General features: G+C 49.6%; 1 protein-coding gene across 5 annotated transcripts in view; it reads right to left on the bottom strand.

Moving 5' to 3' along the window:
• Positions 1–15,166, bottom strand: part of DPP6 (dipeptidyl peptidase like 6) — a 1,137,219-nt gene that overhangs the window by 91,411 nt on the left and 1,030,642 nt on the right. For all 5 annotated transcript variants that reach the window (XM_063813862.1, XM_016956857.4, XM_024357619.3 and 2 more), the window contains 6 exon segments: positions 14,649–14,772; positions 13,362–13,400; positions 7,792–7,899; positions 5,196–5,287; positions 4,187–4,234; positions 2,038–2,156 (listed from right to left, as the gene is read on the bottom strand). In XM_063813862.1, the coding sequence (XP_063669932.1) occupies positions 2,038–2,156; positions 4,187–4,234; positions 5,196–5,287; positions 7,792–7,899; positions 13,362–13,400; positions 14,649–14,772 (530 nt within the window).

The raw sequence follows: 15,166 nt of genomic DNA, 5'->3' as shown, positions 1-15,166 counted from the left end.
ACAACTCATTATTATTTTGACTTCTTTCCAAGAACGGTGAGAAGCCAGACCCTTCTTGCTGGTTATAGTAAGAATTTGGGAAATACAAATCCATAAAGTTGCTGTCTTGACCAGTGCAGACCTCAGATCCCAAAGGCTCTGCCTCCTGCCTAGGCCAGACCAAGCCCCTCTGGCAAATGACCTCTGTCCCTGACTCAGGATCTCCACGATGGAGGCTCTGTCACCTTTCTCATTCAACCATTGTTGCTTGGGGCACTCTTCTTGAAATCTACTTCAATTTTTCACTTCTGTGTTTGATCATGACCTCCTGTGTGCTGAAGCTGCCTCCTGCTTCTGAGACAGGATTGTGGATTCTGATTATGTAGCTCCTCAAAAGACTCTCTGGCTCCTAGTGGGTCTGCTTGCCACATTTTCCCAATCCCTATGCCCCGTCAATCCCTGTAATTTCCCAAGTTCTTATTTCAAGAAGATCCCGCCCTAGGAGACAGATGTCACTGGGCTAGGAACTGGGAGACCTTGATGCTGGCCCTCTCTGTGTCACTGGCTCATTGGGAGTCAGGGAATCCACTCAACTTCTGGCTTAGGGTTTGCCATCTGATACATGAAGTGGGTCAGTTAGATCTTAGGTTCTTTCCCCTACAGCACTCTATGATTTCAGATACTTGGTGGCCTCCTTCTTGGGACGCACAGGAAAGAGGAATTTGGTACCATTAACGTTGCGGGGACTGGGGCACTAATGTTATATTTCAGTCGCACCCCCCTCATCCCTCCGTGGTCTCCTTGCTGTCTTAGAAGAATGTCAGGGGCTGAGCTTGTGTTGAGCAAGAGGCTGAGTGTCCCCGTTCTGCGGATTTTCAAGATTTTAGATGACATTGATAAAAAGAGAACGAAGTCATGAAGTCCTGAGCTCTCTAGTAGCTAGCAAAGGCTAGCAAAGACATCGCTCTGATAAAAGTTATTCATTCTCCACCTATGGCTTAGGGGATTCAAACTCTGACAGAGGAGCGAATTGCTCCTGATCTTAGTCTCTGCCCGTGGCATATTTTCATTCTTTGAGGTCATCGCAGGAGATCATATTTTGTTACGACCATATTTAGGATGACTTACCTTTCCATGGGTTCATATCGTATCTTTCCAAGATACAGACAAGCAGCAAAAATATCCTTTGTATCCCATATGCAACATGGCCTACTCTTTTGTGTATGCTGGTTGGTGTGATCAAACTCTTGCAGTTTGGGATAAATTATCAATGAATTGGGACATAGGGAAATATTTTTCTGAGACTTCTTTAACATAACCTCAATCCTTTTTTTCTTATCTGGTCATTTGAGATGGAGTCTCACTCTGTTGCCCAGGCTGGAGTGTAGTGGTGCGATCTCAGCTCACTGCAACCTCCACCTCCTGGGTTCAAGCAATTCTTCTGCCTCAGCCTCCCTAGTAGCTGAGATTACAGGCATTCACCACCAGGCCTGGCTAATTTTTGTATTTTTAGTAGAGATGGGATTTCGCCATGTTAGCCAGGCAGGTCTCGAACTCCTGACCTCAGGTGAATCTGCCCACCTTGGCCTCCCAAAGCGCTGGGATTACAAGCGTGAGCCACCGTGCCTGGTGATATTCAATCATCCTTAAATATGATTGAAAAGTTAATCTTTGAAATTGTTTTCCTATCTTTATTGATGGATTGATGGCTTTGGCTCATCACTGTGTAGGATATTTACCCTTCCTAGCTCATGGGACTATTATTTTTTGTGGACAATGGGAGACAAACTGAGAGATTACTGGCACAGTGTGCACAGAACACTCTGATAAGCTGTACACCTGTATGAAACGTAAAGTAGCCCCACTGCACCAGGCTCTGTGGGGGTCCAGTCATCTTGTACCATAAGCAATGTTATCAGGTAGGCGGGATCCTCACCTGTTCTGGAATATGCTGTGCTCCCACCACAGCCGCCGCCCCCTCCCTGCAAGTGTGCCCACCCCCTCCCTGCAAATGTGCCTGCCAGGGCTCTTTGCCCTGACGGGGTGGCAGGAGCTGACCTTCGCACTTGAGCAGGAAGAAGTCCATGCTATGGCTGAAGGAAGCGCTGAAGTAGGTGCAGTTGTCAACCAGGTCGCAGGAGAGGCACTGCCTGTTGAAGTTGCCCACCGTGTTGGCACTGGAAGAGCAAAGGACGCAGGTGTGAATGTGGGCGGAGAGGAGCTGCCCTCCACGCTGGGTGCCGCAAGCTGGTGGGCTCTCCCCATGAGGGTGATCTGCGGAGCCCTGCTACAGACCCCCCGGGCCTTTCTCCCTCTGTCTCCCTGGTGGAGCCCCTGAGACCACCCAGCTCCATTTCCACCTTCCTTTGCTGGTGGGTCCCTCCCACTCTCAAGAGCTTTCAGCACCCTTGCTTGTGGGAGGGCTGGAAGGCAGTCACCTATGCTGCCTTCTCCAGGCTCTGCAGGTGGCCTGGTGTGAGGAGCATGGAGCTGTCAGTGTTATATGATCTAGCACTCTATCTGCACGTGTCCTGTCCCTCTGAGTGGATGGCTAGCAATCTGAGAACAGTAGACAGAGTGACATATCTTCAAATTATCTGGGTTCCAAACGCTGGCATGTGAGCAGGCAGGGGCTCCAGCAGCACCAGTGGAATTGAACTCTGGCAGCTTCCAAAAGCCACATCCCCTGACAGAGTGAAACCTCGAGAGCTCGCACTTCCCACTCAATGGAGCTACACAAGTGGGAACTGGCTTGAAGATGTTACCTGGGACCACTGTGGTCAAGTGTCATTTCAAGTCAAGAAGGCCTAAAATGTGCTCCCTAAAATGGAAAGATCCTAAGATACCGGATCTACCTGGAAGAAGTTCTTATCTGAACATTTTGCCCCAGGAGGGTCCTCTCTAACCATAGGTTTCAATATGAAGTCTGTTGTTCCAGGAGTAAAGACATTTCACGGGAGAGAGAAGACAACCTTCTCATTCTGTAATTTAGAGGACAGGGGCCACAGGCAGCCTCTCATGTTTATTAATTGGGGACATGTGGATTTCAATTTTCCTAGTAGACACACGGTGACGATGGAACATCTACACGGACTGGCTCCCTCATGCTGACCTCATCCTGTCCGCATAGCGGCCGATGGCTGGGAAGGGAGGCTGCGTTCACCAGGGGGGCTTCCCAATGTCCCAGCAGTGGGGCGGGGGCAACAGGCATTGGCTCCATTTAGACAATGCGCCACTGGCCTCAAGCCTCAGGTCTGCCCTGAACAACATCCTCTTCAGTGGCCCAGGTGCCTTTAGGTGTAACTGGCTGCAGCCCTCCCATGCAGAGGCACAGGGGAGGCAGCAGACACCCCTTCCTCACCTCTGTGGCCCTGGTAGAAAGTGCCCAGGGCTAATCTCACTTCACAACCCAAAGCCTCCTTTAGTGAGAACAGTGACTGGGCAGATGACAGGACTAAATGTAGAAGAGGGACACACCCTAGAAAAAAACCAGTCCCCCTCCAGGGTTCAGAACACAGCGTCCCTGCCCTCTTTGAGATTTGGAAACTTGTCCAAAGTCGCACAGTTGGGCTGTTGAGAAGGGAAATTGCCTTTAGGGCCTCATCATAAACATGAGCCTTCTACTTTATAGCTATAGAATATTTGTGATTAACCTTTTTTTTCTAATCAAATTTCATTTATCTACCCTGATCCCAAATAACTTTAGAGTGCTTCCAAACTGAGGAGCTTCGAGATCATGCTCCCTGTCTTCCTCAGGGCAGAGTTCCCCAAAGCCAGTGAGCTACAATGCCGGACAGCAGGGCCGGCCTCCTCGTGCTGACCCACGGGTTCGTTTCCAAATCACACTCTGCTCCCTACAAAAAATCTGTGGTGGGGCAGGGGGGGCAGAATTCCTCTGAGGTGACATTGAATAGAAGTGAAAAGGAAAGACGGGTTAAAGTCCATCCGTTAGCCGAAGAGGCAAGTGGGTGACGGGGAAAACCCAAGTCAACAACAGCAGAAAAATAAAGCTTCAAAAGTCTCAAAACTACCCCTTTGGTGGCCTCTGCAAGTTTCATTACTTCTCTCCAGACTCTACAGCTACTCCTCTGTGGTGGGGTCTGTCTTTGCTGCCGTCCTTTCTGAACTGCTGAAAAGGTGCAATTCTGCAAAGCCTGGATGCCCTCCTAAGGGGGAGAGCCCTGTGTGCAGGGGGAGCAGGAGTTACCTGTAGAGTTGTCGTCTCCGAGGCAGGTCCTCCGTGCTCAGGAAGTAGCTGCAAAGATCACCAAGGTGCACAGGGTTAGTTTGCTCCAGGGCACGTCTGCACTTCACATTCCTGGCACTACCTCTATGGACACTCCTCAGGGACTGTCACCCATGGCCTGCAGGGAGTAGCTCCCCTGTTCAGGTCCAGATACACCTGTGACCAGAGCAAGGGGTGGCCAGACACCTAAGGGCTGAGGGACACCAGTGCAGATTCCACTGGCTCCGGGTGCCCCCTGCACTGGCCTCTGCTTCGTGGCCGGAGGGTACTGTGGTTGGGGGTGACACACACCTGAATGTGGATGTGGAATTCTTTTACAAGATCACTCACCTTCTGAAGGGCAAGGAGCTGAGCACATTTAAGACAAGCTCAGACATATAGCCTGGCCCAATAAATAGTTGTTGACTCATTTTCACCTAAGACCTCCCAATGCAGAAACCTTGGCTTTTACCCTGGGAGCAGGGAGGTGAAATTACATGGTGGTAAAGTCCTCCGAACTGAGCTCCCCTCATCTGAGCCAAATCTACCCGCTACCAACTGAATAACCTGGAGCAAATTACTTATTTTTGTTTTCATTTACTTATTTTTAAAATGGGGAAAGCAGTAAACTCACCTCATGGAACTGTTGTATTCAATGAGATAATGTCTGTAAAGCACTTGGCTTAGTGCCTGGACTAGTAAAAACTCAATCAATATCAGTACTACCCCTACTACTGCCGCTAGCGTGCTTCCCTTCATGGGCTGGCTACAAGCCTAATTGCGTCCTCAGGACGCCGCAGCTCTGGAAGTCGGACTGTTGAGACGGGAATCTACTATACATTTTCATGAAGAAACTAGGAGTCAGTGATGCTGCCTGAGGAGGAAAGAGGAGGCCTCCTGTGCTCCTGTACTCCATGAGTGTAATTGACACAAAATAACAAATGTGCCCCATTGGCCAGTAAGACGGGGCAGGCCCCTGGTTCTCACTCACATCTTATTCCCCTTCTCGTCGTAGGCTAGGATCTTGGTCACGTCCCAGTCCCCGGAGGTGATGGACTGGATGTTGTCGTTGCTGCTGTTGGGCTGAAACACACAGACATGGCATCAGGAGCAGACACCGGTGTCCCGGCCCCAGCATGGCTCTTCATCCTCCAACTGTTTTGGACACCAGGTGACAGGGGCTGCCATTCTCTCTGTGGGAAGGGCTCTCTGCCCCTTCTGCCTGCTCCTCTCCTGGGAGGCAACATCCTCCTTGAGGCTTCCCAGCCAACCCCAGGCCCGCAGCCTCCCCGACCCCCGAATGTCAGTGGTGGGAACAGTGCCCTGTCCTCTTTGGTGACGCAAATCACTTGGACCTGGCCTCCAACCATGATGGAAGCATCTCAGGAGGAGAATCAACGCTTTATAGGCCTTTTTCATTTGTAAATCTAATTAATGGAGCCATTACTGAAGGGGGACCAGTGAGGGAGGAAAGAGACAAATGCCGGGAGGTGGAGGGAAAAAGAGAGAAGAATAAACGGAGGGAGAAAGGGCGCTCCCTGCTGCCACTGACAAGGACAGTTTGGACCTGTATTGCCACACTACAAGTTGTGCACGCGTTGTCTTTCCCTATGTGCCCCTTGAGCTAAGAAGAATGGTAACAGACAATGGTAACGACCAATGGTAACAGAAGAGAGAGACAGGGCCGTCTAGGCGGGAGCGATGTTTCAGTGGGGAATTGAAATGGGCAGCTGTTCTGGAAGGCAGGTGCCCTGGGAGGTGGGTGCAGAGCAGGTGGAGATTAAACTAGGTGGAGGGCCCAAGGCACACATTCTGTGGGCTGCAGACTCGAACATGGGGGTTGGGGGGCAGCAGGGCCTGGGGGCGCAGACAGCGTGTAGGAGAGGCTGGGGAGTTTGAAGCAGGTTTGGAAAGGGAAGGCCCTGGGGGCCCCCCGAGGGGTTCCTGGGGACCTGCAGGAGGTGGTGCCTCATGGGCAGTGCAGGAGACCTGCTTCCTGCTGGAATGTTTGATAGGGCTCTGGGCAAATGATGGCAACTTGGATAAATACAAGACTGGGAGCCAAATGAAAACACTGAAGCATTTATAAATCTTTTTTTTTTTTTTTTGAGACAGTGTCTCACTCTGTCACCCAGGCTGGAGTGCAGTGGCACGATCTCAGCTTACTGCAGCCTCCGCCTCCTGGGTTCAAGCAATTCTCCTACTTCAGTCTCCCAAGTAGCTGGGACTACAGGCAGGTGCCACCATGCCCAGCTAATTTTTGTTTCACCATGTTGGCCAGCCTGGTCTTGAACTCCTGACCTCAGGTAATCCACCTGCCTTGGCCTCCCAAAGTGCTGGGATTACAGGCGTGAGCCACTGCACCTGGCCAGCATTTTAAAATCTTGATATAAGTGATGTAAAATAATAAACAAAAGAATTTGGATGGTAGAATGAAGACCATAGGAAAAAGCAAAGGAAACAGCTTGCAGACATTCTATCAATCGTGTCATGAAGTGCACTGAGAAAAAATTGCACCTGAACCTCCAAGAGACGCCATTTCCATCCCAGGGGTCCCACAGCCCCCACCCCGATTCCATCCCAGGAGTCCCGCAGCCCCCACCTCGATTCCATCCCAGGGGGCCCGCAGCCCCCACCCCGATTCCATCCCAGGGGTCCCTCAGCCCCCACCCTGATTCCATCCCAGGGGTCCCGCAGCCCCCACCCTGATTCCATCAAAGCTGCTCTTAGTGCGGATGTTCTTGGATTTTCTTTTGAAATTGCCTTTGAGGCCTCATCATAAATATGAGCCTTCTATGTTATAGCCATAGAATATTTGTGATTAACATTTTCTCTAATCAAATTTCATTCATCTACCCTGATCCCAAATAACTTTAGACTGCCTCCAAAACTGAGGAGCTCCAAGATCATGCTTCCCTTCTTCCTCAGGGCAGAGTCCCCCAAAGTCAACACCATGGCAGCCCCATCCTGCAGGCGTGAGGCTCCCTGAGGTGACCTCTTCAGGAGACGGTGACCCCGAGATGTCTACTTTTGATCCTAGATTCACGTATATTAATCTCTGAGATTCCCTACCCAGGGATGCTCCATTCCGAACTCGCCAGACCCCAGAACCAGTGAGTGATGGCTGGTAGCGGTCACATAATAAAATAATACCTGCATCCAACTCCAGGTGGAGGTAGGGCAGCATGGGAGGCTGGACCCCTGAGGGATGTTGAGTGCATGGAGCCATGCCTCAGCGGGGAGTATGTTAAGGAGACCCTCAGCAGAGGGAGAAGGAAAGGGCCCCCTGGCACAGATAGTCCTCCAACGTCCTCGGCCTTGCACTGAACAGGGGTCCCCAGGGTCTCTGCTGACCTTGGCAGAAGCGTCACTCACATTCTTGCACGTGACCAGATAGAGCAAGGTTCCACCAGGCCTGATGGGAACCTCTGCACTCACCAGCGCCATGCCCTGCCCTGCCTTCGGGAACCACCTTCAGATTCCTTGGGGTCCTCGAAAACGCAAGTGTGCCCAGCCCTAGAGGCTGTCACCACACGGCCTCTAGCAGGCCAGTTTCTAGTTCAGCTCCGGAAACTAGCAGGACTTACCTGGGACAAGGACATCGTGATGTGATAGAATTTCCCTCGTCCTCCCTGGGGGATGGCTCTGATGAAGAAAAACTTTCGGCCATCCTTGGAGAACACAGGTTCTTCATTCTGTGGACAAAGGCCACGGATGAAACCACAACTAAAACATCATTTATTCTGAAGAGGTTGAACCAGGATAAAATACACCCCGAGATACATTTTCTATGTGATTTCTAAGGAGAGGAACAGTTGAAATAATAAGTGCTTGATGAGGCCGTCACTTTCCTCGGGAATCATGAGTCAACTGTTACGTTTTCTAAAAGAAGAAGATGGAGGAATTAAGAGGCTACAGCCCCAGCAGTGGCAAATAAAAAGGCATCCCTCAGTCTACACAGCACCGAGACAAAGCCCAGCCCCATGTGCACGCCAAGCTCACCAGTGAGAACAGGAACTCTGCTCTCAAAACTCAAAAGGAGGTGCTTCCTCCTTGAATTATTGCCCATTGAAACCAGAGTGTATTGTGAGATTTCTCCAGTGGCATTTATTATATATCAGAAAAAAACATAATTCTCAACAATCCCAAACCAGATTTTGCCTAAAAGCAAAATCTATTCTTTCAATCCTGTCTTTTCTTCTTATTGAATACAATTGATCTCACACTGAATAGCCCATCAAGAAGGCAAGAAAAAAAGAAAAGAAACACAAGGACAAATGCCACGGGTTCTAAAACACAGGTGGGAGGGGACAGCAGTCCCAGGGACATGCTCCACCTCGGGCCACACTGGATGACAACACTTGCTTGGATCTACTGTCTCTTTTCCCTGGAAACAGAATCAGCATGCCCAGTTTTCCCTGGGGGAAGGGTTCCGGGCTGGATTTAGGGCAGGTGTCGCCACCATCTCTGCCTGGTCCCCGGACAGCGAACAGCCAGCGGCCTCAGCCTTCCACCAGCCCACAGGGTGGCTGTTGCTTTGATGGGCGAAAAAGGATTTTGCTACCGCGGTACCTTGGCCTCTCTGAAGCCCAAGTTTGAAAGTTTCCATCCGTGAACACCAATTAGTTGGTTGCGAGATGTATTTTCTGACTCAAGGAGCTTCACACGAATGCGGGGATGAGAACAAATGGTAAATAAACCCCAGCTGGCACAAGCAAAACTCATTTCCCTACAGTGAGTGAACCCATGCAGATATGATATGCCCAGAGAAATAAACTAACATGTGATTAAAATGATATTTAATCTTCATGAATATTTGCAATAAAATGGAACCTTTAATCTGCAAACATTTATTTTTCTATTTAGAGTTGGAAGCATGGTATTTAAAAGCAGAGGAAATGGAAAAACCAGCGGTTAATTTGGCTTTTAAAATGCACTTCTATTTGCCAACTGTGCGGCGGGTAGCGCTATATTCCCTCAGTTTTCTGGGGGAAATGTTTGCACGTTTGGCAGACAAAGATACTCTAAATAAATGTAATAAATAATTAATTCTGGCCAGAAGCATTGTTTTTATAATGAGAAGGCCTCCACCGTTGTGGTGTCATCTCTACCTTGTCGTGGAAACATTCCTCGGAACACAGGTGAAGCCTCTGAGTCTCTCTGAGACCCGGTTTCTCATGTGGTAAATGTATTTTTAGTGACAAAGTGCAATGATTGTTGACCAGGGGACCTGGATTTTATCCTGGTTCTGTCTCTCATTTGATTTTGGGGGAAGCGTTTCTAGTCTCTCTGGATAACAGAATTTATCACACACAATGCCTGGTTTCCTCAACTCCACTCAGCAGATCTGTGAAGAAGGAGCCCTTTTGACTCATGAGAGCTTCTTTGTGAGCTATTTGTAGCATCTGTGCCAGTGTTTTTTTCCCATGGTTCAGATATAATAATTTTGTCCAACCCCCCTTCCAGCCCAAATTTTGAAATCACAAAACCAAAATTCCGATGAAAGAAGAAAGACAGTCAGAAATGGATCCATGGAACCGATCCTTCAACCAAAACAATAGGCTCTGGGGTTCTATGGCAAATGCAGAGGGTTCTGGCAGAGGATCCTCGTGGGTCTGCATCAGGACTGACTCTGCAGGGTCAGCGCAGCAGTGACAGGGTGTGTATGTGGCAGGGGGGATTGCCTGCTTCTCTGGAATGTTCCTAGAGGAGAGGGAACTTGGTGGGTCTCCACACATGCATTTTCCTCTTCTGTTTGGCTCATGGGGAATCTCTGCGGGTGACCATACTGAGGATTCCAGGAAGGAGTTGGGAAGAGAAGAGAGGAGGATGAACGGCTCAGATGAACAGCTCAGATGACACAAAATTAGCAGGCTCGCTACAACTCACCTCTGTTCTTGCACCGGGTCCTTGGAAGATCAGTGGACCTAAGCAGGCCGGGTTTCCCTGAGGTCTGCAGGACCTTCCGGATGCCAGTCTCTCCTGGGCCAGCTGGGGCAAGCTTCTGTGACCCATTGGAGATGGATGGGTAGAGGGCATGTGGCCTCCGTGTGTCTCCCTCACTCACGCCTGCAGCCCTCCCAGGAAAACCCCCTTAGGCTCTGTCTGAAGCGGCAGCCAATGGCTTCGCTGGCAGCAGGTGGCAGGTTCAGTCTTAAAAAGTTACTAAGTTGTTCTCCAGGATATCACAGTAACTCGAGGGATGCAGAAACACTACAGATTATTTTTGAAAAATAGGGTCCATGAATTCCTTTACGAAAAAAACAATGTCATAAGAAACTGTTTGAAATTAAATCTTCCTGCAGACCATGGAGCTGCGATCTTCACAGGTGCAGACTCACAACCTGTAGGGTCTTCAGAGACATCCTGGCCTCCCAACTGCTGCCATGGGCGGGATGCCCCAACCCAGTGTCACAATCACAACTGCAGCTGATGGGCTGACCTGACCCAGGGACGCTCCATCCCAGGAAAACACACCTGTCACAGAACCTTACGTTTCCAACTCATGACAGCATTGCATATGTTTAAGCAGCTATTTAAAAAATTTAGCTGTGTGCTTAGTAAATGCTTTAAACTTTACATTTGAAAACAGTAAGAATTATTTTAATTCATGCCACCTTTTAAGTGTTGACTGGATTCTGCTTGGAAGGATCTGGTTTCTGGAATCCCATTCAGGCTGTCTTACCCCGCACTTGAGTAGCTGTTCTCATATGGACGATGAGACACACAATCACTAATACAGGAAAGTCCTGTTGATGACCTCGGCTCTGTAGCTACTCTGCAGAGCTAATGAAGTGAGCGCCGGAGGACAGAACCACGGCCCCCTATGGGCCTCCAGGGACCATGCACTCTGCCGTCCATCCAGAGGGCAGAACCTCAGGTAGCCAGCCAGGAAGCCAGCTCCCCCTGTGAGAATGCCTCTTGAGGGGTACAGAGAAGCAGAGTGGGCATGTCCACCTTGCTTTCCCATAGCCTCCCTGCCCCCAACAAAGAATCACGTCCCTCACCTCCTCCTGTTCAAACACAAAGGGGGCCTGGCATAGGGCCTCCTGCTCCATGTCCACCACGCTTTTTCCGGCTCCCACTCCCACCAACACCCGAATACCTCAGCAATGCTTCTGAATGTCTGAGGATCACCCTCGTGGCCTGCACAATGGATGTAATGTGAACATCTCATCTCCCTGTCTAGGATGTACCATCTTTAAGAGCTCATGCTCTAGCTTATTCATTTTTAAAAAAATCGTTGAGGTAAAATTCCCATAACACAAAAGAAAACATACTAATAAAAGTGAACAATTGAGTGGCATTTAGTCCATTCACAATGACATGCAGCCACCTCTATCTAGTTCCAAAACATTTCCACCACCCCAAAATAAACCCCTGTTCATTAAGCTGTTCCTCTCCATACTCCCCCGGCCTTGGGACACCACTGATCAGCTTTCTGTGTCTATGAGTTTATTTATTCTGGATATTTTATATAGATGGAATTCTACAATAAGGTAGCCTTTTGTATCTGTTATTAGATGTGCTTTTCACAACAGCCAAAAGGTAGACAGAACCCAAATGTCCATCAACAGACAAACAAACCGGAACATACTGGAATACTATTTCAGTTCTTCTTACGGCTGAATAATATTCCAGTATATGTATTATATTGTATATATATGTATATATACATATAAAACGCACACATACATATGTATAATATTCCAGGATATATACTACATACATATTCTGGAATATTATTCAGCCATAAGAAGGAATAAAATTCTGACACACACTACAATGTGTGCTCAGTGATAGTAGCCGACTCATTTTTTGAAATCCACAGCCTAGCATGGTGCCTGGTAAGATCCATAAATATTGGTTGAACACATGATATATAGATAACGGAGTTTACAAAATGTTCCTTTCATTGTAATCTCTCTGACAATTTGTCTAATGTGAGATGAACGTCACAATACTATTTTTGATATGTATGCTTATATGTTTGGTCCAGGTGGCATTCAAGAACTTTCCAGCATGCTAATGTTTGAGGGTTCCCTAAGTCTTTCCTCTTCCCGATATCTTCTTGGCTTGGACTTGGCAGCCAAATTTGGACATGTAAAATGAAAGTGGCCATGTGGAACCATTCCTCTTGTGAATAAGATTGGCACAGAGCAGAAACAGGATACATTTCAGAGTAGCCCATCCGTTGATGAGGCTCTGACTTCTGAGATAATTATATTCCTGACTCCACAGGCAGAAGCAGCTGCCCAGCATCTATAGTGCTGGAATGTTCTTGGAGAGCCACGGCGATAGTTTTGTCCAGCTTCAGTTATTTTCCATAAATAGGATCCACCATATCGATGAAGAAGCATACCTGTGTCTCTACCATAATTCATGAGACTCAAGTCTGGCTTGACTTTTTCCAGAGTCTTTAAGACAATTTTCATCCTCTAAGAAGGATAAGGAGACAGGAAGCTTCCAAAGCTTTTTCACCTGTTCTTCTTAGTGTCAGAGTGTGGAATGAGACAAAAAGGCTTGAAGAAAGAAAATAATGATACTTTTTGTGCAAGTTTAATTTAGAAAAAATTGTCTCAGAATGATTTACCTGGGCTTCTCCTGATCTCTTTTGGTCTGAAGTTCCTAGAGTCTGTTTTAATGTGTGTTCCTTTATCTGAGTTAGGGATGAAGAATCTCCAGGGATGGTTTGCAGTTATGTCCCTGAGGACGGGTCTTATGGAATCACAGAGGAGGTGACTCCAAATGAGACACCAACAAAACCACCCCTGGCAATAAACAGGGATATCCACCACTTTTCCACCCTTTTACTATAGTAGATTATGTTAAGCCACCTTTGATGGACTGTTCATTTTCAATTCAGCAAGGTGCTGGCATCTAACTGCAAGCTGAGGTCTCACCAAACATTCCACGCTCTGAAGAGCCGTGAATTTCACATGACCCTCCCTGGAACTCGGAATCTCTGGGAGCTCTCTGGGCAACCCTGGAGAACAGGAGGCACCGTGAGCGGAGCCGGCACGCCGTCTGTTTCTGCCTGGGGAGCCCTGTGTGATTCACTCTGAGAAGCCATTCTGCTGTTGTCGAAGCTCTGAGGGCCAGCCCTGGGGTGGATTGGGTGGAGGTGACAGTGGGGACCCGGACATGCAGTAGTTACCTGTCTGTGGAGCCAGGCCTCACTTTCATCCTCGTGTTTCTGAAATGAAATGAGAGCATTAGACAAGAGGGTTTTTCTTTTTTTTTTTCTCTTTTTGCATGTATTGTGTCTGTGACCGACAGTGCAGGAAACAATTTGGCTTCACCTACACGGCCGCTGCACAAGCATTGCACAGCTGCCACGGCAGCTCTGGGAGGAGGCAATCCCGAGCTCTCCTCTTTGTCTCGTGCGTGGCTCAGAGCCAAACACAAGCGTCCTCGAATGAAAAAATGCCACTATCCCTAGCAACAAGGACAAACCCGTGGTGGAAAAGAACCCTCTGGGGGAAGATGGCACGTGTACCAGGGGGCGGTCACCACTGCCCGGGCATGTGTCCATCTAATAGTGAACCTCAGGCTACACTGAGTCAGAACATTGGACATTGTGTCCAGATCCCATTCTGGAATACTGAGTAACACTCCTGGTGGACCAGAAACCCTTTCAAAGGGGCTAAAGCATAGAGGAAAAGTAGGTCTCACAGTGGTCTATGGAAAGGTGCAAACAAAAGAAAAACAAAACTCCAGACACCAAACTCAAGCTGTGCAGCACACACGTGTCACCTGGAGGCGCTGTGGGCCTGGTACTGGCGCAGACTGGACCTCCGGGCCCCTGGAGCAGGCCTCTGTCATGGGTTATAGCAGGAAGCAGCGTCTGCCACTGACACTCAAGGCTCAGGGGCATGGAGAAGTTGCAGATTACAAGCCATTTTTAGCTGCCTGCTTTGTGTCCTCACGTTCCTTCCTTCCCCTCAAGCAAGCTCATCAGAATAGCCTGGAATCCGCCCCAGGTTAGATAAAAGGTCAGGCAAGACTGACCACCTTAGAAACAATCACTGTGCTTAGGATCTCAGGCACAGCTGTCGTGTTAAGAGCCTCTCAAGTAAATATGCCTGCAAGCCTTGGCCCCCCTCAGCCGGGAGACAGAAACTTAAGATCAAAAAGGAGTTCCTGAAAGGCGGATAAAGGGAAGCAACACTCAGTGAACTGCGGACGGCGTCCAGGTGCCAGGCACGGGGTGCCTCTGGCAATTCACGGATGGGTTCGGCCGGGTCTGCGGCAGCACCTGCATCAGCCACGAGGTGGCAGCCACGCCGGAGCCGGGACTCTGCGCCGCAGGCTCCCCGCAGCAGCTGGGCGGCCGGTCCCCAAGTCCCAGGCCCGAGGGCTGAGACGACTCTGGCGCCACCTCGGGCGCGTCTGACCATCGGTTCTTCACCCGTCTCCCCTCCACCCCCACAGCCCCGCGTACCTTTGTGCAGACCCCCGTGGTGGCGTCGCAGAGGGTGAGGATGGACACGTTCTGCGCCCGGTTCAGCCAGGTCACGGCGACCTTGGTGCTGGTGGCCCACTTCACCATGGTGATGTAGTACTCCCTGGAAACGCCAAACACAGCATGAGCAGCTTGGCAGGACCCCCGCACGACAGAAGCCAGGGGACCGCCGACCCCAGCCCTGGACACGACACGGGAGCCGGGGGCCGGAGCCAGTGGTGACACAGCCGGCCTGCGAGCTTCTGAAATCTGGCTTATAAAGAATCTGCACTGGCGCGGGACTCTGAGGGACCGCCCAGTCATTACCTCTTGCTAAATAAACCCAAAGACACTGGGAGTTGCATGTCACTGCGTGTGGCTGCCCTGGGGGTGAGGGGTGTGGGGGCTGCTCCGTGGGTTTTGAGGTCTCGTCTCTCCAGCTGATGCCTTGACTTTCACACCGCAGTACCAGGCAAACGCACAACTAACCACCTGACCGGGCAGCGAGGGGTCCGGGG

This window comes from Pan troglodytes, chromosome 6, assembly GCF_028858775.2.
Source record: "Pan troglodytes isolate AG18354 chromosome 6, NHGRI_mPanTro3-v2.0_pri, whole genome shotgun sequence".
NCBI lineage: Eukaryota > Metazoa > Chordata > Mammalia > Primates > Hominidae > Pan > Pan troglodytes.
This window is presented reverse-complemented; position numbering and strand designations above follow the sequence as displayed.